The sequence below is a fragment of the Pteronotus mesoamericanus genome, unplaced genomic scaffold, assembly GCF_021234165.1.
Source record: "Pteronotus mesoamericanus isolate MK-2021 breed Mesoamerican mustached bat unplaced genomic scaffold, CSHL_Meso_final contig_947, whole genome shotgun sequence".
Classification (NCBI taxonomy): Eukaryota; Metazoa; Chordata; class Mammalia; order Chiroptera; family Mormoopidae; genus Pteronotus; species Pteronotus mesoamericanus.
Window position 1 is genome coordinate 684,740 of NW_026555287.1, and position 21,647 is coordinate 706,386.

At 52.2% G+C, this 21,647-nt stretch overlaps 1 protein-coding gene across 1 annotated transcript; it reads left to right on the forward strand.

Moving 5' to 3' along the window:
* The first annotated feature begins 1,008 nt into the window (after positions 1-1,008).
* On the forward strand, positions 1,009-11,333 carry LOC129081287 (interleukin-9 receptor-like). The gene is given in 10 exon segments (XM_054586796.1): positions 1,009-1,074; positions 1,076-1,148; positions 4,788-4,889; positions 5,214-5,325; positions 5,450-5,628; positions 6,160-6,305; positions 6,840-7,044; positions 7,550-7,655; positions 9,123-9,207; positions 10,839-11,333. Coding segments are annotated over 10 exon segments (1,569 nt in total).
* Positions 11,334-21,647: the final 10,314 nt, after the last annotated feature.

Sequence of the window (21,647 nt, forward strand, 5' to 3'; positions counted from 1 at the left end):
ACCTTAGACCACAATTCCACCCCGAGCAAGTACTCATTCTGGTGATTAAAGATCCATGCCCAGAATTGTTCACTACCTTCATTTAAAATGGCATAGGTAACCCTGGCTGGTGTGGCTCAGTCATTTGAATGTAGTCCCACAAATGGAAAGTTTGCGGGTTTGTTTCTGGGTCAGGGCACGTGCCTGGGTTGCGGGTTCAGTCCCCAGTCAGGGTGTGTACAAGAAGCAACCAATCAACGTTTCTCTCGCACATCGATGTTTCTCTCCCTTTCTTCCTCCCTCCCTGGAATCAATAAAATAAAATAGCATCTATACCCTTGAAACTAATATAACATTATATGTCAAGTATATCTCAACAGAAATTCTAATAGCATATATAGACAACAATCCAAATGGCGGTGGTGGGATTATGAAGTCATAGTATGAACTACCATTACAGGCATGAGGTAGGTTTTGTGCTGACCTAGCAAAGTGCTGAAAATAGAGGAACAAGGAGGCTACGAAGCTCAGAGCATAGTATGAGTCCATTAAAAATGTGCATTTGAGCTTAGGAATGTCTGGAGGGACTTGTGCCCACCCTTTCACAGGGGCACTTCTGGGTAAGATAAAGGTGACTCCCATTTTTTATTTCCTCTGATCTTGTTTTTCTTTAACTGAGACTGCATTATTTTATTTTATTATTTTAACACCCTCTCTATCCCCCATCGCTCACGGATTGCCTTAGCTGGAGAGCAGTCTGCACCTCTGGTCTCAGAAAAGCCTAGGAGGGGGTGAGGCCCACTGTCGTTTGCCTGGCCAAGGTCCTGGCTTCCTGGGGGTGCTGCTTAGGAAGAAGACGCTCATTCGCCAGTCAATGGACAAGTCTCCAAAGTCCATGTCTGGCAACCTTCGGGATCACGGGGAATGAAAGTTGTCCCAAGTTGTGATTCCTGGGTTTGTGATGAGTGGTAACAGTCACCTCTCAGCCCTGCTCGGGATAGCTGCTTCGCTGTGCGCTCGTGGTTTTAGATGTGGGCGGCCTATGTCAGCCTGTCGTGCGAGTCTCACGTCACTGGTTAGTGCACTTATCTCCTGAATCAGGCTGAGGGGCTTTGCTGTGAACACAGGGACTGTCCTTGCCAGGGGACCCAGCAGATGCATCTGGGAAGGTGAGTGTGCAGTTGGAACTTCCTAACCACTCAAGTCAGTGTGAACTTCAGAGGCAGAGGGGCCGGGCAGCCTGCCTCCCCTGCGCCCCAGGAAGAGCCTGTGGAGGAGCCCTGGCAGCGGGCTGTCTGGGAGCACCGCCCCAGCTTCACCTCCTCTGGTGTCCTTGCTTGGGCATCTCCCAGAGACAGCAGATTGGCAATGCGAACCGTAGGATGACAGACTGCCACTTCCAGGCCTGTGGGGGTCGTGAGTGCCACTGGGCAGAGGGAAGGCACTGTGTTTGTCAGGCAGAGTTTCTGATTGTGAAAGAGGCTCCGCTTCCTTGATGACTGAGCTGACCTTCGCTGGGGGCGGGGTGGGGGCGCTGAGTGAGGATGAGTGAGCATTCCAGGGCCGCACGGTCTCCGTTGTGATGGCCGTGGGTGGAGATGAGGTCCAGGCCCTGGGGTTGGCAGTTTCTCCAAATCCCTGTTTTGGGTGGTTTTAGGGCAGATGAGGAGCTGGGAGTCTGGGGATATCCCCCCTTAGAGCTACCGGTGGGGTAGCCGGTGAGGGTGAGATTCTAGAAGGCGAGTCAATTCAGCAAAGCAGAGGGAGAGGAAAGGGTTCTTGCTCAAGTTAACGTCCCAGAGCAGCCTTCCCAAAGCATCGATGCTAAGCAGAAGCAAGGGCAGATTCTGCAGGGAGTTTCAGGATGCATTTGTTAAACAATTTAGAATGGGTGCAGGGGGCACAGCAGAAATCAGCTTCTTGCCCCGGAGGAGCCTGACCTGGGGAGGCTGCCGAGGGGCAGTGAGGGCCGCCGGAGGAGGCTGCAGCAGAGGAGGGGTGGTATGTCTCCTCGTTTAACCTCGAAGCCCCGCAGAGAGAACTGTGTCAATACCCACATTCTATCCCTTACCCATAGCGGCTGCCTGTCTCCTGGCTCCTGTTGCGTCTGGCTGAGGAGGAGGACTGGGTGCTCTGGGTGGGCTTCACGAGAGAAGAGGCATGTTATGGGGACGGAAGCCAGGCAGAGGGGAGAGTGTGAGAGAAGGCCAGGAGGCAACCTTGCAAAGCTCAGGGTTGTAGAGCAGACCAGTAGGGACCCACGTGGGCTCCCTAGGCCCCCTCTACCTCCCTGTGCTCCTCTGACTTCTATCCTCAGCCCCCTCCCTCCTCCTGCCCTGTGGCCCTCCCTCTGTCTGTGCCCTTGTCCATCCAAGGCCCCTCTGGGTCCAGCCGTTACCTTTCCCATAGCTCCTGTCTAGTGTGTCCATGTTTCCCAGGCATGTGCCCCCAGATGGAGCGGCCCCTTCTGCTCACCCTCCTCTTCCTCCCGCCTTCTCTGCCCCCTCACTGGACTCATGGGAGCCGCCTCGATCTCTCCGGCCCCTGCCCTTCTGCACCCGCTGTGCACCCCGCATTGGAAGCACAGTGTCTTCAAGCGCTTTCTGCCCAACAGCATCTGCAGTTCCTGTCGGTGCCAGGGGTGGCCCACATGCGCTGTGTGGCCCAAAAGGGGAGTTGGCCTCTGCTCCCATTTCTGGCTCCATTTCCTAGCACAGTCCCCATGTCCCCCAAGTTCCAGCTGTTTCTGGGGAGCCAGGGTCTGAACTTATTCCTCCTTCCCAGCAGAGAGAAGACAGAAGATAAGTGTTCATTTAATTAACAACTTCTATATCGTCCATCTCTGTGTCTGCCAGCTTCTTGGGTGGGTGGGGAGAATAACAGGGGATATCACTCCCTTCCTGTGAAAAAATATAAAATAGACTCTGTAAAATGGGCAGTGAGTGGCTGCAGTAATTGGTGTGAAGCCGACTCGGAGGGTGTGCTGTACGGCAGCAGGGGCCCCGGGCCGGCCCGGCCGGCCGCCGTCACAGGCCTGCCTGCTTTGGCCTGGGATGCCACCTGGCCTCAGGCGAGCGCTCAGGGTGTGAGGGCCAGGGAGGTGAGGGCCTGCGTCTGTCTGGAGACGTGCCCCTGGTCTGGCAGTGTCTGTGGGTCCTGAGACAGGGAGGGGTCCACCGTGACTTCGGGCTGGGCCCAGAAACCATGGCGGGCAGGCTGAACTTGGCCCCGACCCCAAGGCGGTGGAGGAGATCGGGTTCTGGGAAGCGGCCAGAATGGTTGTTGGCTGATGGCTATATCCATTGGTCTGATGGAAGGGCAGTGCTGGATAGCGACATCAGCCAGGCACCCCAGCATGACTAGAGACGTTAGGGGGCAGCTCTGTCCCAAGCAAGCGGACACCGGCTTCTGCTGCTGCTCTCACAGCCGTGTGGGGACTTGGTATTGTCTGAGCTGTGATTAGGCCTCCCTGGTGTCATCCCAGTGCCTCTTACAGGGCCAGGGAGTATGCAGGTGGGGCTTTCTGCACCTGGCTCGGTGACTGTTGTCAAGGATGGGGGCGGCCCTGTTTCAGTAATGTCCCTCCGCACACTGGGGCAGTGCCCGTGCACGTGGGGCCTGCGGCCTGCTGTGCCTGGGCTCCTGGCGCCCACTCTGACGCTGCCTTCTCAGGCCCCACAGTGAGCCATTGTCAGGCAGCTTCCCGTCCCCACCGGGTAGCAGCTGCAGGAGGGCCAGGCGCCGCGGGACCAGTGCCGTGGCTGGTGGCGCCGGTGACGCTTCATTCTAGGGATGGGTGAGGTCTTCTTGGTCTTAACAGGGGTCTGTGCTGCGGGTGCGTGGGTAGCCTGCCAGGGACATGGGGTGGGGTTGGAGTGGTGTCTGCTGCCTGGAGGGTGTGTGCTGGAGTCTGTGTGCATGTCTGCTTTTTTGCCTCCTTATCACCCATCAGGCTTGCATAACCAGGCTGACCCTGCTTCCTGCTTCGGAGCTATCAGCCTACCATCTGGAGCTGCAAATGGGGTGATAGGCCATCAGCAGCTTCCCTGCAGCACCCAGGCACTTCCTAACACCCAGCCCCTGTCTCCAGCTAACGTCTGGCTCCTCCGGGGATCCTGGGGCTTGGGCTAGCACCTCTGAACAAGGGTGTGACAGAGTTTAGGAAGTGCCTTCTGTTGCACGGACACCCCGCTGCCGTCCTCCTACGCCTTCCTGTGGCGGAGCACTGGGATAGGGCTTTATTGAAGGAGCCAAAAAGGAGAGAGGCTATGTTAGGGGTCAGCTGTGTGACCCTTGGCAAGGCACTTCCTGTTCTTGGGAGTCACCTCCCTGGTCGGGAACAGGGACAGTCTTCCTGCCTCATGAGTCTTGTGGGCCTCCCAGTGGATAATGCATGTTACTGTCAGCAGAGGGTGTGACGCCTCAGAGTTCAGGATGGGGCCTGGGCCCAGGGACAGGGGTCTGGGCTGGCAGAGGGCACTGGGCCCAGAGAGGAGCCTGCTGGGCAGACTCAGATGCGTGGCAGATTCAGAGTCCAGGACCCACGAGGAGATCTGAGTATGAGGGTGCCCCCTTGTATGTCGTAGCCGTGGGTCTTTGTCAGGTTAACTGACCCCTCTGAGCTGCGGTTGCTTATTGGTGCAGCTCGGACAGTGGTGCCCAACTTCTCTCACAGGACACGGTGCGCGTGTAGGTGGTGACCCACTCAGAGCACTCTGCTGGGGGGCATGCCTCCCGGGGGGATCTCCTGGGGAGCATCCCTTGGGACGTGCTCCTCACACATCGCCCCTCAGCCCCATCCCTTGCAGGCTGGACCTTGGAGAGCGAGGCCCTGGCGAGAGGGATGAGCGCCTGGCTCCTGGTCTGCACCTGGCTTGGCCTGGGAGTCCCGGTGCCCGGGGAAGGAGGAGGTGAGGGCACTAGTTGCTGGGCAACAGGGGAGGGGGGAGGGCTGCGGGGCAGGGCTGTCCTCTGCCAAGCTCCACAGGGGAGGGTTTGGCCGGAACCATGCTAGGACCTGTCCTCCAGGGCCCAGTCCGGACTGCAGTCCCACCCTGCACCTTGGGTCAGACAGAGCCCATCGCTTTCCAGGCCTCCCAGCCTTGCCCTTGATGAATTCCCCTGGTATTATTCTTTGGGGACTACCCTGTTAGGGCGTCAGCTTCCAGACCTCCCCCTCGCCCAGCCCTACCCTGAGGCAGCCACTGTAGGCTCCCAACGGTCACTGTTCCCAGGGCTAGGGGCTGGAGCTTTCACCTGCCTCACCAACAACATCCTCAGGATCGACTGCCACTGGTCTGCCCCAGAGCTGGGCCAGGGCCCCAGCCCCTGGCTCCTCTTCACCAGGTGAGGCTGGAGGGCCAGACCCACCTGGGCAGAGGGCAGGCTAAGGATAGGGTCCCCGTGACAGCAGCAGCAGGGGCCAGGCTGGTGCGGCAGCCTCTTGGCGCTGATACCGAACCCTTTCTAGCAACCACGAGCCGCGCAGCAAGCACAGGTGTGTTTTCCGGGCCAGCGTGTGCACCCTGGTGCTGCCACCCGAGGAGGTCCTTGTGCCTTCCGACAACTTTACCATCACTTTGCACCGCCACATCTCTGGGAAGGAGCAGGCCAGCCTGGTGGACCCCCAGTACCTGCCCCGGAGACATGGTGAGGCCTGGGGTGGGGCGCCTTGGCTGGAAACATCATGGCTGCCTAGGTGCTGGGGGAGGGCCCGGCAGCCTGTAACCCCCATGCCTAGTGAGTGCTCTTCGTCCCTGCCATGAGAGACCCGGGGCTCGGATCAGGCCGGGCCCAGGAGGGGAGGCCCCCTGGTTGCTGGAGGGGTTGAGTTTTAAAGGACGATGAAGATACAGGGCTTTGTGTTGGAGCCCGGACTGCAGCTTGAGTCACCTGAAGTGCTCCTGAGTCAAAGCAGGAAGGAGCCCAGTGAGCCATGGGGAAGAACCTTCAATAGCAGCTTATAAAGGAAGGGGAAGGCAAGCTCTGAGAATCCCCTTGCCGTGCTGCAGGGCCTGGGAGAAGTCCTTGCTGTCCTGTTTCACCTAGGGCTTCTTGTTCAGCCTCCCAGTGAGGCCCCTGGCCTGCGAGGGCCTCGACCGTGGCCTCCCAGGAATCTTTCAGCCCCCAGCCTTGGGCATGCTGACCGACATGCTCTCACGTGGCCTCATTCTGTTTCAGTGAAGCTGGATCCTCCCTCTGACTTGCAGAGCAACGTCAGCTCTGACTCCTGTGTCCTGACCTGGAGCGTCAGTCCTGCCTTGGAGCCTCTGGCCTCGCTGCTCAGCTATGAGCTGGCCTTCAAGAAGCAGGAAGAGGCTTGGGAGGTAACGCTCGGGCTGGCCACCTTGGCCTCTCTGCCCCCTGGGAGCAGCAGCTCAGGCCCATTGCTCATTCCACACAGGGAGATGTTGGCTTGGAATTAAGGGAAGGGGAGGTGACCAGAGCCAAGAGTATGTGTGTGCAAGCATGCACGTGTGTTTGTATGTGTGTGGGTACAGGTACGTCTGTGTGTGAGTGTGCCTGTGCGTGACCATGTGTGCATGCAACATGGTGAGTGTGCCTGTGTGTACATGAATGTGTGTGTTCCTATATGTGAGTGCTCATAAGGTATGCCCATGTGTATGAGCATAGTGAGCATGTTTGTGTGTGTACGTGTATGTGATGTGCATGTGGGTAGATGAATATAAGTGTGTGCCTTTGGGTATGTGCATGTGTATATGTGCAAGTGTGCACTTGTGGATATGGTTATGTGTATGTGAGTGTGATGGGTGTGTCTCTCTGTGTGCGTGTGTACGTTCTCAAGGGCTGACAGACCCTGTCTCACTCTCAGCAACTGCTAATTGTCTTCAACCCCATAGCGGGCCCGGTACAAGCATCACATCATTGGGGTGACCTGGCTCATCCTTGAAGCTGTGGAATTGGACCCTGGCTGCATCTATGAGGCGAGGCTGCGTGTCCAGATGGACACCCTGGAGAACGCCATTGCAGAGGAGGAGCGTTACGAGGGCCACTGGAGCGAGTGGAGCCAGCCCACGCTCTTTGCCTCTCCCCAGAGATCACCAGGTGGACACTTGTGGCTGCTGCCCTGGGGGTCTGCTTGGGCCTCCCTTCCCTGTTCGCTGCACCCTCCCACTCTTTTACTTCCTGGGACCCATCTCTGAGGCAGTTATGCCCCAGCGGACCATCCGGCCCTGGAGGTCTGAGGCGTGTAAGGAGGAAACAAACACCTGCTAAGCTTGTGCCTCCCAGGAACCTGAAGCCAGTGGCTATGGCTGGGAGTGAGTGCGACCGAGGGCTGCACAGCACGGCCTCAGGGAGGACTGGCTGACCCTTGTGCACAGAGGTGCTAGGAAGGGCCACTGCCCCCGAGGGCCTTGCAGTTGGGGAAGGGGAGGCCGGGGGTGCACTATTCACCCGGGCGCTTCAGCAGGCTGCCACAGACGCCCAAGGCCTACTACAAACCCTGCACGTAGCCCCAGGGCACGCACGGGATATCTTTGCCATGCGGGTTTGGAGGAACATCCTGATGCTGAGGCTGCTCACAGCTCTGGGCCCTTCCTGCTCACAGGCCCCCTGATCATGCCTTTGGGGCAGCCGAACAGCACCCTTGTCGCTGTGTCTGTCTTTCTTCTGCTGACCAGCCTGACCTACCTCCTGTTCAAGCTGTCACCCAGGTTGGTACCCAAGGGATGTGTGTGTGGCTGTGTGCATGATTGTGAATGTGTTATTGTATGTGTGTGTATTTGTGCGTGCATGTGTGTGTCAGCGTGCACGGTAGGTGTGGTGCCGAGGGCTAAACCAGCAGCCCCCCCTCACCCCCCCTCCGCCCCGGCCGGGCTCCTCCTCTCCTCACCGCCAGGTCCTGGATGGGGTGGGGCTTTCAAGCCTCTGCCTTGGACCAGTGTGGAGTTTCCAATTACCTGGTTTGAGGGAGCAGAGGGCAGTGTGACCCAAAAGAACCAAGGAGGGACCCAAAGTCACAGGGACCAAGAGCCTGAGTCTCTTGTCTTCAGCCTCTCCTGGGGCTTGGTGGTTTGCTTACTTGTTAACACATCCTGTGAAAACAGTTATGGGCATCTGGGGCGCACAGGACCCTGTTGGCAGCTCTGGTGGATGCCTCAGAGAACGAGATGAACATGAGGGCTCTTCTGAGATAAGCCATCACATGTCAGGGTGCAGGGCCTCATCAAGGAGGGGGGCCCGCAGGTCACTGGCCAGGTGCGGTCACGTCGCAGAGAGGGTGAGAAGAGGTCGGACGAAGAGAGCAGAGTGATGGGGTGGGGAGTGGTGAGGGAGAGCGGTGCTGGGCGGGGCCGAGAAGGTGGGCTTGTCCTTGGAGCAAAGAAAAGTGCCCGAAGCGTGTTAAACCATGTGTGTGTGATATGGTTTATGTTTTGCAAATGGGTTGTTGAGGTACAAAGGGATGGGAAAATCTGCTGAGAGGCCAGTGGTAGTGCCCAGAGAGAGGCAGTGGAGCTTCAGCAGGTGAAAGAAGTGAAGATAGAGCAAAACGGAGGGGCAGGTTTAGGGTCTTAGGAAGAGAATCCGAAGGGATGCGCGGGCAGAGGAGATACGGCAGTGACTCCTGACCTCACCCCTGAGGTGGGGAGCTAGAGGTTCCAGGCCCCCGGGAGGTCGGGAAAGTTGATTTGGACTGCTGGGTTGGGGCCTGTGCCACATCCTCGGGGGAGGGCGAGTGGGCCCAGGGCAGGGAGATCTGGTACTCAGGGATCTAGTCAGGTGGGGAAGGGAGATGCCACCTGCCTGCAAAGGACGCAGGTGAGGTTCCTGGAGGCACTGGCTCCCTCTGTGAGCTGAGATCACAGCTGGTTCCCCACCCCGACCCCCTGGTCTCACCATCACAGCTCGCCCTGTACAGGACACATGTCTGGGTATAAGTTGGTTCCGTGGGGTCATTAGCCAGGGAGGCCGCAGGGTGCCAGGTGCTGGGTCTTCCCCTGAGAGCAGGTGTGGCCCTGGCGAAAGGGGAGAGCGTGGGGGCAGCAGCAGACAAGGCAGAGCTGGTCGACTGCTGGCTGGCAGGGAGCTGAGCGCCCTGCAGGGACCGCACGCTCCCTGCAGTTGGGCCTCTGGAGGAGCCCCTCCTGAGCAGGCCTCTGACTGTCCTCTCTGGACCTCAGGGTGAAGAGGACCTTTTACAAGAACGTTCCCTCTCCGGTGGCCTTCTTCCAGCCTCTCTACAGTGTGCACAACGGGAATTTCCAGGTGCGTGCGCTGGCTGCCCCGGGGGCGCGGGGGGCGGGGCAGGGGCTGCCCAGATATCTGGCCAGCTCAGGATGTGGGCTCTGGGCGAGGGCTGGGTGCGCATGGGGGCCTTTGTCAGTGCTTTGAGCTGTTTTGGTATATGTAGTGGGGTGGGTTTAAACTTACACACTGTGTCTCAAATGGGCAAACAAATTCACTTGATTTTCTGTTGTTCATTTCCTTTTGTTCTTGTGTCTCTAATTCCATTGCTTATAGAAAAAAAAAAGTGAACTTCCTTATGATAGCCCCTGTCTCTTCTGGTTTGCAGCAGCCCCTTTGAGGTAAATAGTCAGTTCAGGGTGCAAATGACGGGGGCTGTCTGCACCTGCCACGTCCTGTCCTTCCTTCATCTCCGAAGGTGTCTGTTGTGTCTCTGGGCTGTGGGGAGGGTCTCTAGTGCTTGAGCTGTCCTCGCGGGTCCCTGGGCTGCTGCTCTGGTGGCCTTGTGGAGTGCCTGGCTCTTCCCGGTCGCCCTGGGTCGCACGCTGCTACCTTGGCTGATGAGAAGGCTCCACGTTCCCCGCTGTGTGGAACTCCGGTGGGCCCCACGGGGCAAAGGCAGGCTGAGGGCAACCGGAGGACTGCGCCCGGTCCTCTGTGCGGCCTGCGCCCCTCCTTGCGGGCCTGGTCCTCCTTGCTCCCCTGGCAGGAGGGCAGGTGGGGAGGAGGCTCCCATGGCGGGTCTCTGGTCTCCACCCTCTCAGGCCCCTCCCTTTGGGCAAGGGACAGGAGGCAGCGCTTTCGGGGGTCCACAGACCGGCCCTCCCTAGTGCTTCCCCTCCTGATGCTGCCAGGCTTCCCTCCGCCAGCCCTTTGCTCTCTCAACAGGGGCCTAGTTTTCAAGATTCTTGTCCAAAAGTATCATTCGAAACTTAAAGCCGAGCACTTTGTCCTCGGTGGAGTCCACCTCTTTTCCCAAGGCAGTGGGTGTGACAAGGCCCCTGAGGCAGTTGGACCAAGGCTGAGTGGGAAAAAGATCTGACGGCCCCTGGACTGAGTCTCGGGGGATGGGAGGTGGGGGTTGCTCAGAGCCCTTGCGGTGGTGGAGCCCTGTGTCTGCTCTCCAAGGGAGCGTGGCAGTGACAGAGGAAGTGATGTGTGTGGTGCCTGTGGTGGGGACTCCTGGTCCCACCTGGGATCGGCTTCCTTTCGGAAGCGGGGACTTCCCGTGGCCCCACGAAGGGGCCCAGTCGGCCTGCCTCAGCCCAAAGGCTCCAGCCCGGACGGCCTCTCCGGTCTCCAGCGTGCGTGTGAGGGAGTTTGAGTGGGGTGGGGTGAGCCCTGTGGCTGCTGGAAGCGCCTGGAGCAGCACTCAGAGGCTGTTCTCGGTCCTCGGCACCTGTCCCCACCTGCACCCTGTTTCAGGCTGCTGTGAGCACCAAGCCCTGTGCTGGGAGACCGGTGACAGGCCTGGAGGGACTTGGGGTTTCATGTGGAGATTGGGCTGGCACACGGGGGGACAACAGAATGTTCCAGGCACAGGTGTTACATGGCCTCTGGGTATGGGTATCAGGAGGGCTTCCTAGAAGCGGGGGGGCTGCCCGCAGGGTGAGCCCTGAACATGTTGCCCGACTCCCCGTGCTCTGTTGCAGACCTGGACGGGCACTCACAGAGCTGGTGCGCAGCTGAGCCAGGACTGTGTCGGCGCCGCACCAGGAACCTCGGAGTCCAGTGTCCGGGAGGCCATCGCGTTGCTTACCTATGACCCGGTGGATCCCTGGCCATTCGTGGGCCTGGAGGAGGAGGAGGGCGCTGGCACTGGCCTCCCAGCAGATGTGTTGCCAGCGGCCCTGGAGTGGGCCGGGCAGCCGCCTGCCTACCTGCCGCAGGAGGAGTGGGTCGCCCTGAGCCCCGGCAGGCCAGCTCCCCTCCAGGCAGAGGGCGGTAGCAGCGACTACTGTGCTCTGGGCTGTTATGGGGGCTGCCACCCCTCGCCCTTCCCAGGAAACACACAGAGCTCTGGACCCATCCCGCCCTTGGCCTGTGACCTTTCCTGTGATCAGCAGAGCCCGGATGTCAGGCAAGGAAGCAGGCATGTGGTAGCTGGCCATGGTCAGAGGCAAGACCCCGGGGAACAGGCTGCATAAGGACCTCCTATCCTTGGTGGACAGTCCTGAAAGTTCGGGAGCCCTGACTCGGCCAGCTGCACTGTGTCCATTTTGGGGAAAATGGCCGTAAGCGCCTGGAGCTGACCCTTCTGCAGTGCTGCTTAGGCAGTGGCCAGACACGGACGGAGGCAGGATGCGCCTTCTCCCTCCCTTCTACTTAGCACCTGGGGAGAGACCCCTGCACTCAGCACCCTGCCTGCCAACCCCCGCCCCGGCTTCCCTGCCTGCTTCCTGGCTTGACCCCAGGCTCCTCTGAGAAGAGGGCTGCTCTTCACGGCCTGCTCTGTCCTCACCCCCTCAAAGGGCCTGCTGGGCCCAGTGGACACAGGTGAGATGCCGTGACCTGGCTGAGTGTTCTCGATCTGTGCCTCCCTGAGGCGCCTCTCTTACTGAGATTAAAGGCATTGAGTAGCTGTTCCAACTGCTGGTGGCTGGGAGGGGGCGCAGAGGAGGGTGAGGATGTGGAGTCTGGCCATTCCCGGGCTTTCTGGGCTCTTGAAGTAGCAAAGTGGAGGCTCAGTGACCAGCTGCATCTGAGGCCGACTCCTGCCCTTCCTCGACCTCATCCTGTCGCGGGCCCCAGGAGGCTGAGAGCCGTGGCCAAAGTCAGGGCTGGAAGTGACCACCCAACCGTGGCTTTGGCCTGTGCAGGGCCATGCCTCCACCCAACGCCAGTGAAGTGTGGTGGGTAGGGCAGAGGGTGCCTGCATCTCTCTCCCAGGGCTGCCTTAACAAAGTGCCACAAACAAGGTGGCTTAGAACAACAGAAATTTGTTGTCTCTTGGTTCTGGAAGCTGAAAGTCTGAAGTCTAGGGGTTTGCAGGGCTGTGAAGACGCCAGGGACGATCTGTTTCAGGGCTCTTCCCGCCTTCGGGCAGTTTCTTGACTTGGGACAGCATAGCGCCAATCTTTACAAGGTGTTTTCCTTGTGGGTGTGTGTCCTAACTCCCCCTTTTTATAGCAACATGATCATAGTGGATTAGGGCTGACCCAAATGACCTCATCTTGACTTGGACTCTATTTTTCTATAAGGCCACATTCACAGGTACTGGGGATTAGGACTTCAACATACAAATTTTTTTGGAACCCAATTGAACCTGTAGCAGCGTTTCGGCCTCTGTCAGCGATCTCCTACCCCCTGATGGTACAAGACACTGTGGCCCCTCCCAGGGCACCTTGTCATACTTACTGGGTACCTTAGGAAGAGGACCCTGTTTTACCTGGCTGCTGGGCTTGGGGTGGCTGCTGGGACCATCTACCAGGTGAGGGCTGGGACAGAACTCTGAGAGTTGGAGGGACTATCGTTTTGAAAGCAGGATACAGTGGAGGCCTGTCTCTCTCTGGGTGTTGAGTGTCTGTCTCTCCAGAGTCCCCTGCAGCCTGGGCAGGAAAAAAAACACTTATAGCTCTAGGCCCCCGAAGGAAAAGACCCCTTCTGGCTCAGACAGGCATCACCCACCCCTCTGTGTGCTTGTAGAGCCCCCAAGGTTTTGTGGGAGCCTCAGCCAGCCAGATCCTGGTCAGCAGGGGAGAAACAGGGCCCAGAATGTATCTCTAGTACCCAGGGAGTGGGAGGGGTGTGGGAGGAAGTGAGGTGCAGGCATCTTCAGCTCTAACCAAGTATAAAAATACTATTGTGACTCCACTTCCTGGAGCCGACCCCTGGGGAGCCCCAGGCTGGTGTATTTATAACAGTGTCTGCATGGCTCATGCGGCTTCACGTGGGGCCTGGGCCACCTACATGATCAGACAAGTGGCCCCCCCCCCCCCCCCCCCCGCTTGGGACACCTTTTCTGCGTGGCTGGGGACAGTGGTCATGTGATTCACACACTTTCTCTGGAGACCCAGCAACTCCCAGCTGGAACTTGAGGGTGTAGCCACTTCGCGGCTCTATGAATGGTTGTGGCTGAGTCACGCCTGCCCCTTCAGCCCGTGGGACTCACGACACTTCGTAGAGTTGCTGTCAGTTCCCCCGAGCAGGATGCCAGCGCACTGTGGGGCTCTGGAAACGCTGATTTCCCCGGACTGCCACGAGCCTCGGAAACCACGTGCTCAGGTCTGCTGTGCGGCAGAGGGACGTTCAAACGGCCTCCTGCAGCCTGCGAGCCCCATGAGGGAGTCGGTGACGCAGAGCAGCTGTGGGGGAGTCACAGAGAAGGCAGCCTGGGGAGGGGGCTGTGACACTGCTTGTGAGTTGAAGAGTGGAGTGGACAGTATGGCTGGAGCACAAGTATCCAAAATGGGGCCGACCAGTGCCCGGGCGGCAGCTGGACCGAGGAGGGGGCCCCAAACGCCAGGCTAAGGGCGCAGCGAGGGGAGCGGGATGCCTTGGGATGGATTCTTTATTCTTCATTTTGCAATGAGGTAAAATTCACATTATATAAAATCAACTGTTTTTTAAAAACCCTCACCCAAGGATATCTTTATTGATTTTAGAGAGAGAGGAAGGGAGGAGGAGGAGACAGAAAGAGATATAGACACAGAGGAGGAGAGAGAGAGAGAGCTGCGAGAGGGAAACATTGCTCAGTTGCCTCCTGTATGTGCTTGAAACTTCGGTATGTGCCCTGACTGGGAATCGAACCCTCAACCTTTTGGTGTATGGGATGACGTGCCAAACAATTGAGCCACGTGGCCAGGGCAAAATCAGCTGCTTTAAAGTGTACAATTCAGTGACATTTAGTACCTGCATAATATTGTGCAACCATCACCTCTATCAAGTTCCAAAAATTTTCATCACTCCCAAAAGGAAATTCTCTGCCCAAAAAGCAGTCTCTCCCCATTCTGTCCTCCCTCTGACCTCTGGCAATCTCTAATCTACTTTTAGCCCCTATTCTGGATGTTTCATATAAATGGAATCATATAATATGTGACATTTTGTGTTCAGCGTTTTTCTTTTACTATAATGCTTTTGAGGTTTACCCACATTGAAGTATTGGTACCGCACTCCTTTTTGTGGCTGAATACGGGGTGGGGCAAAAGTAGGTTTACAGTTGTTCATACAGAAAATAATACAGTAATTAATAAGCAATGATACAAGAATAAACTTTGTGTTTTGCATACTCACAACTGTAAACCTCCTTTTGCCCCACACTGTGATAGTCCACTGTATGGGTTTATCCATTTATCTGTTGACGGACATTTGGGTTGTTTCCACCTTTTCACCCCTGTGAACAGTGCTGCTATAAACATTCGTGTACAAGTTTCTGTTCGAATACCTGTTTTCAATTCTTTTGTGTATATTCCTGGGAGTGGAATTGCTGGAACATATGATAATTCTGTTTAGGTTTTCGAGGAACTGCCAAACTGTTTTCCACAGTGCCTGCAACATTTTACATTTGCATCATTAATGCACTAGGGTTCCAATTTCTCCACATCCTCTTGTTTGTGCCCCTTTTTTGGATAGTATCCATTCTAATTGTTATGAAGTGAAACCTCATTGTAGTTTTGATTGCATTTCCTCAATGGTGAGTGATGTTGAGCATCTTTTCATGTGCTGTTTGTATATCTTCTTTGAAGAAAAGTCTGTTCAAGTCCTTTGCCCATTTTAAGAATTGAGTTGTTTCTCCTTTTGTGTTTAGTTGGAAGAATTCTTTATATATTCTGGATACTAATCCCTTATCAGATACATGACTTGCAAAATTTTCTATCCTCCTTAGGTTATCTTTTTACTTTTTGATAGCATCCTTTGATTCACAGAAGTTTCAAATTTTGATGAATTTCAATTTATTTAATTTTTCTTTTATTGCCTGTGATTTTGGTGTCATCCCCAAGAAATCATTGCCAAATCTAGTCCCAATAAACACATGAAAAGATGCTCAATATCACTGGTCATTAGGGAAATTGAAAATCAAAACCACAGTGAGATACCACTTCATACCCTTCCGAATGGCTATAATCAAAAAAGCGGAAATGAATTCGTTTTGGTGGCAACGTGGAGAAACTGGAACTCGTACGCACTGACGATGAGAACGAGGGGTGACAGAGGTGAGGGTTGCACAAATGTGGATGTACTTAATGCCACTGAACTTTATACTTAAAATGGTTATTTTTTTGTGTTCTGCTTCTATTCCATCTGTGTATTTCTTCACCACTATCAGGCTCTCTTCATTAGTGTAGCTTTATGATAAATGTTTGGATCCAGATGTGTTAGTTCTTTAATTTTTTCATCAGTCTTGTGTTGTGTAGTCTAGGGTTAGAAACAGTTTGTCATGTTTTTAACCTGGCAGTTTGATTGGGATTCCACTGAATCTATAGTCAACTTAGAAATAAAGAATTTTCATTTGAACACTATTGAATGTACTACTATTAAACAAGGTATATCTTTTGTATTCATTTATATTTTATATTTTATTTGATTTCTCTTAATCATGTTTCAATGTTTTCTGAATGCATACTTTTATGTATTTTATTAGATTTATAGTGAAGGACTTCAATTTTTGGAGTAAATTATTTATTTTTTCATTTCAAATTCCTTTTTTTTTTTTCCTATACATCATTGCTGATTTGCTTCATCCTTCTGGGCTGCTATAACGTAGAAATTTGTTTTGTAGCCTGGAAGTCTGAGATCAGAGTACCAGCACAATTAGGTTAAGGGCCCTCTTTCTGGTGGCAGACTTCCTGTATCCTCCCAGGGAGGAAAGGGCTAGGGTCTCATAAAAGGACTCGTTGCATTCTTAAGGGCTCCACCCTCATGGTCTCATCTCCTCCTGAAGTCCCCACCTTCTAACACCATCACATTGGGCATTAGGGTTCCACCACGTGAGTTTTGGGGGAACACGAACATTCAGACTGCAGCACTGTTCTATAGCAAAATAGGCAGACTTTATATTGACCTTATACTTTGCTTTTTGTTATCTTTTTATTTCTCCATCACAGCATGGGAATGGTATGCTCTTTGTCAGTTGGAATTTCCAAATTATGACACTGAATAATCAGAACACGGAGTTTCAGAGACTCACCACGCCAGCCTAAGGGGGTGAACTGGCAAGCGCTGAACTGTGAGCGCGCCTTGTCCCGTGCTGTGCGCCGGCCGGCAGCAGGGGTTGTTCGACCTTCCGCCCCGACCCTGTTTCTGAGCCGCTGGGAGCGCAGGCGTCCGCGTGAGGCCAGACGTGGACCAGAGGATGCGCCCCGCAGCTTGGGGACCATTTGGGACTGAGAGGACAAAGCAAGGAGCCTTCTGGCAGGCCTGAGCGCGCAGGGGGGAGGTTTGCTGCGGCTTCCCCACAGACGCCCGTCTTGGGTAGCGAGCGCAGTGCCCTCTTTTCTGTATTTTCTCACATGCTTTATTTTTATTTTCTCACGTAGTATTTCAGTAGCACATACTTTACAAAGGCTTTGGCCACTCGTATTGATGGCATGCCAGTAGCATCTCTTCCAGATTTCGGTTGCTCCTGGGGAGAAATCCCTGCAGAGAGAAAGGGAACTGCAGGGACCACCCGGGGCTGCAGGCGCCGGGGCGGAGGGGCAGTCCCTGCCGCCCCCCGCCGGGCGCGCTGGGGAAGCTCTCACGAGAACCGCGAAGGTCCTTTTTCTTTTGTTAAGATGTTACTGCAGTTAAAAAAACAAATCGATAATGGAAAGTAAGTGGATTAAAACCTGCAACATTAAGTCTAAATATATTATTAATTTATTTTTAAAAGATTGTGTTCTTATTTATTTTTAGAGAGAGGGAGAGAAACATCCATGTGAGGCATGGATGATTGGTTGCCTCCAGGGCGCCCCAACCTGGGACAGAACCGAGGCCCGTGCCCCAAACAGAACCAAAGCTGCCTCGTTTCGCTTGAAGGGGGCCGCCCAGCCAAATGAGCCGCACACGTCAGGACTAAATATATTATTTATACTAAAACCAGAACTTACTAAAAATTTACTTTTCTGGTTTTAATGGAAGTAAACTCACCAACATTTTTTTTGTTTTGTTTTGTTAAGAAAGTAACAGTTTAATTAGCAGCATATTTGTAATGGTACACAAAATAATGTTTGTGTTGTAAACATTGGCATCCTATAATAGATGAAACATGCAGATATGTCAAAATTTTGATATTAAAATTGGAATTTGTTAAAGGTCATGTAACACTTGGCTATTAAGTGTGAACCCAAGTGGTCATGAGGTCTTTTCCAATGGGAGATTTCTAAGCACAATTCCAAGTCTGTGTGTGCTAATTGTTCTGTGTATATTTTCTTTATTTTAGGATTCATTATGTTAATATGTATTTTTACTAGGAAATCCCCTATTTCTTCTAGGTTTCTAGTTTGATGCAATAGGTTTCTCTTATTTGACTTTTAATTTCTTTTCTTTTTAAGTTTCTACAGAATTGTCACCATTAATGAATATCGATGCATTATTGTAAACTAAAGTCCATATTTTATTTGGGTTTCCTTCATTCTGCCTTTCCCTGTCACCATCCAGGGTACCCTAGGACATTTAGCTATGTGTGTCTCTTTAGGCTCCCCTTGGCTTTGACAGTTTCTTGGACTTACCTTGTTTCGATGACTTTGACAGTGTGGAGGAGGACGGGTCTGGTATTTTGTAGAATGTTCTGCCTTGGGATTTGCTTGGGATTTTTCATGATTAGACAGTGGTTATGGTTTTTGAGGAAGCAGGTCACAGAGGTAAAGTGCTTTCTTACTATTTTATATCGAATGAGAACATGCTCTCCAGGCAACTTACCACAAAATTAGTGGTACTTCCGGCTGAGGAAGTGTGTGCCACGTTTCCCCACTGTGGAGTCACACCCCCCATGCCCACATGTGTGTCCTCTGTGGGAGGAAGTCACTGCAGAGCCCGCAGTTCAGGGACGGGAGCTCGTTCTTTTCTTCTCGATGGACGGTTGAGTATCTGTAGCAACTATTGAAATTCTTCTACACAGGATATTTCTATCAAATATCATTAAAAATTATGTAATTATTTATTTTTACTGGTGCGGACACCTGGACACCAACAGTTATTTCGAGCTCTTGGTTATGATCCAGCATGACAATGTTTTGTTGCTCACTTCACTCCTCCTTTGGCTATTGAGAGCTCTTCCCATTGGCTCCTGTTTTTCTTTGGCATAATTTCATCTTTATCGGGTTTTTTGGTACTTCCTTCCTTTCTGATACTTCACGATTATCTTGGCTCATGTATTCACTGTCTCAGTCTTAGTATCAGACATTTCTTCAAAGGGCCCTGGTTCCTTTTATTAGGGAATGGTATTAAAAATTTCCACCTTCCCCTGGCTGGTGTGGCTCAGTGGATTGAGCACTGGTCTGTGAACCAAACGGTCGCCAGTTTGATTCCCAGTCAGGGCACATGCCTGGGTTGTGGGTCAGGTCCCCAGAGAGGGGTGCATGAGAGGCAACTGCATATTGATGTTTTTCCCCCTCTCTTTATCCTTCTCTTTCCCTCTCTCTAAAAATAAATAAATAAAATCTTTAAAAAACCCCTTACATCTGGAGCTAAGTGTGCCCACCTGTTAATGCAAGGAAATAGATATATGTGTATTTTAACCTATGTACACATACCTAATTATAAAGATTTCCATAAGGAGCTGTCTATCTATATTAAGCTAAAGACAAATTTATATATTATATTGTTGTCTCTGTCCTGATTAATTATCACATGGGTACTGTAACCTTCTCCTTTCTTTATTTGTAACTTCCCACTCTAACAGTGAGAAACCTGGTTCCCACTGTGTGCCATTCATTTAGTTCATTGTTCCATTCCAGATTTCATATTGAGTGGTTTCAGAAGTATTCACTACTGCTGTAATTGAGGGTCCTTAGGACTGTGATTGAATTTAGCTTTGAATTCTAGCTCTAGAAATCATTATTTCTCTATCTCTACACCCCTCATAGACATAGCCTCCCCTTGCCCCTGCCCCCCGCCTGCCAGGAAATCAGCAGCTTCTGAGGCAGCAGAGGGCAGTAGCCCAGACCGGACTAATGGTCATAAGGTCTGGACCTCTGGCAGGCTCAAGGTAGTTTCTTGACCTAAGTTATGTTTCAATTCCTGAGCCCTGAGATGGAATGACTCCCTTGCTGCTTTTCCATGAAATTGGACAGAGGGTTGCCAGAGCAGACCTCAGAGCTGTTCTCAAGACCTGAAGAAATGATGTGTTACCCTTACCTCACCTTCCACCAATCAGCTCCCAACACGACCTCCAACCTCTAATCCATGGTGTCCTGTGATTTTGCCCTATATAATCTGTAACTTATATGCCACTGGGGAGTCGTGTCTTTAGAGCATTAGCTCCCTGCATTCTGGATTGGTCAACTCAATATTAAACTATTTTCCTTTTTATACTACAAACTCCTCCTCGTGCAGTTCTTTCTGCCAGTGCATGCAGGCAGATGAACTCAAGTATTGGGGTTCCATTACAATCTCTCCATGGGAAAGATCTTTATAAAATAGAGCCTGTTACCCAAGGGGTGTAAGTCCCTTTTTTGGATAGGCCAAGTGGGTTTCTTTTTCTCTTGGGTGTTATGAAGCCAATAATGGAAATCAAAAGTAAGTATTAATAGCTCAAGCTTTAATCGGTGGCCAGGGAATGGAGAAGCAAGAACATAGTCCTTAGATTAACTTCTCGTTCACTCAGGATAAAGGAGCTGTTGGTATTGGGTAGGGGTTGGTCTAGGCAGATGAGGGGGAGGAATATTCATGGCTTTCCGAGGAAGGAGACAGTAACCTTCTCAGAATCAGAGTTCTGCCTTGTTTCTGTCCTTTTATCGTTTCTACCAGTTGGTAGGCATATCATTTAATATGGTAACTGTATTGTGAGATTTGAGGTCTTCTGAAGGTCACTTTGATGATCATCTTTGTCTTAGCTGGTTTTAACTGGTCTTTTCTTAAGAAGGAACTATTAACCCTAGGCCCTCCTCTTCTCAAAGACAAACAGAGTTAGCGTGGGGTAGGGATTTAGCCAGGTAACATAGGCCTACTGTGAGGTAACAAGTCTACTGTTTATGTACAGTACATTTTGCTTAGTGTACAGATTCCATTCATTTCCAAAGTTACTTAGGTGAGCACCGTTTGTCCTATTACCTATGGTAAGTTTTTCTTCAAACGTTTCTAATACAGTTTGATTCTTTGTCAAATTCTGTATTCTATCCTGTGACACTCCCACATCCTAAATAACTTAACTTGAATAGATTATGATTTTCTTTTGGGGTTGTAAAAATTTGATATTAAAAAATGCAGTGGCAGGTATCTCTTACTAAAGTATCATGTGGGATACTTCAAACCTCCACCCCATGATTTCCCATCTCTGTAGTTTTGCCTTTTTCATAATGTCATATAAATGCGGTTGATAAAGAAACTCAAGTGTTAAAGATTTTAGCTTTAGTTATAGTTAGGCTTAAGTGATTCATTCATGTGGAAAGCTGTAGTTTCAGGAATGCATGACCTATGTGACTTTAGGAGGCTGACACGCAATTCAGCCTGTGCCCTGGGGGGACTGCAAGATGGTGTCTGAGCCGTTGTGTTCCTTGGAGGGAATGTCCAGTGATGCAAATAAAGAATTGTTGACCAGCAGATAAAGAAACACTGGGAAAGTCACCTCTGGACTGCAGCTCTTATCTGATTAACCTTTTTCCAAACTCCTTAACTACCTTTTCTTCTCCTTATGAAAGACCAGCTTGAGATGAGATGTTAAGATGGTTTTTAGGATGCATAGCCTGCCATCTTCTCAGATCGCTGGCATCTGAATAAAACGCTCAATCTTTGAATAAAAATTCAATCTTTGTCTCTGCTTATTGGTTCTGGTAGTGATAGCACAAATGCTGACTTTTCTGGTTCCAGGGTCATACAGTATGTAGCCTCTTCACATGGGATTCTTTCATGTAAGATTCAGCCATGCATTTGCATGGGTTGATAATTCATTCCTTTTTATTGCTGAGTAGTATTCCATTGCTTGAATAGGGAAGGAAAAATAATTTTCCCTCTGTTCTTCTAGGTTCTTGGCTAAGAATCCCCATCCTGACAGATTAACAGGAGAAAAATAGACTAAAAGGAGAAAGATAGAAATTTAATGGCATGTATACCTCCTGTATACATGGAAGCTACACAGGAAAACTGAGTAACTTCCTGAAAAGGCCCAAGTCATCACCTTAGATAATATCTTTAGCTAAAAAAACCAATGAAATATGTTGGGTAAGGGAAGCCAGTTAAGGTAGGTTATCAGGCAAAGCACAATAAACAATGGTATGGTTGTTATGCAAATTTAAGTCCAAGACTGCCTCCACTGAAAAGAACCTCTTGAGATTTAGCCATCCTTCTCTTCCTGGTACAGAGAGGGAGACAACCTTACAAATGGA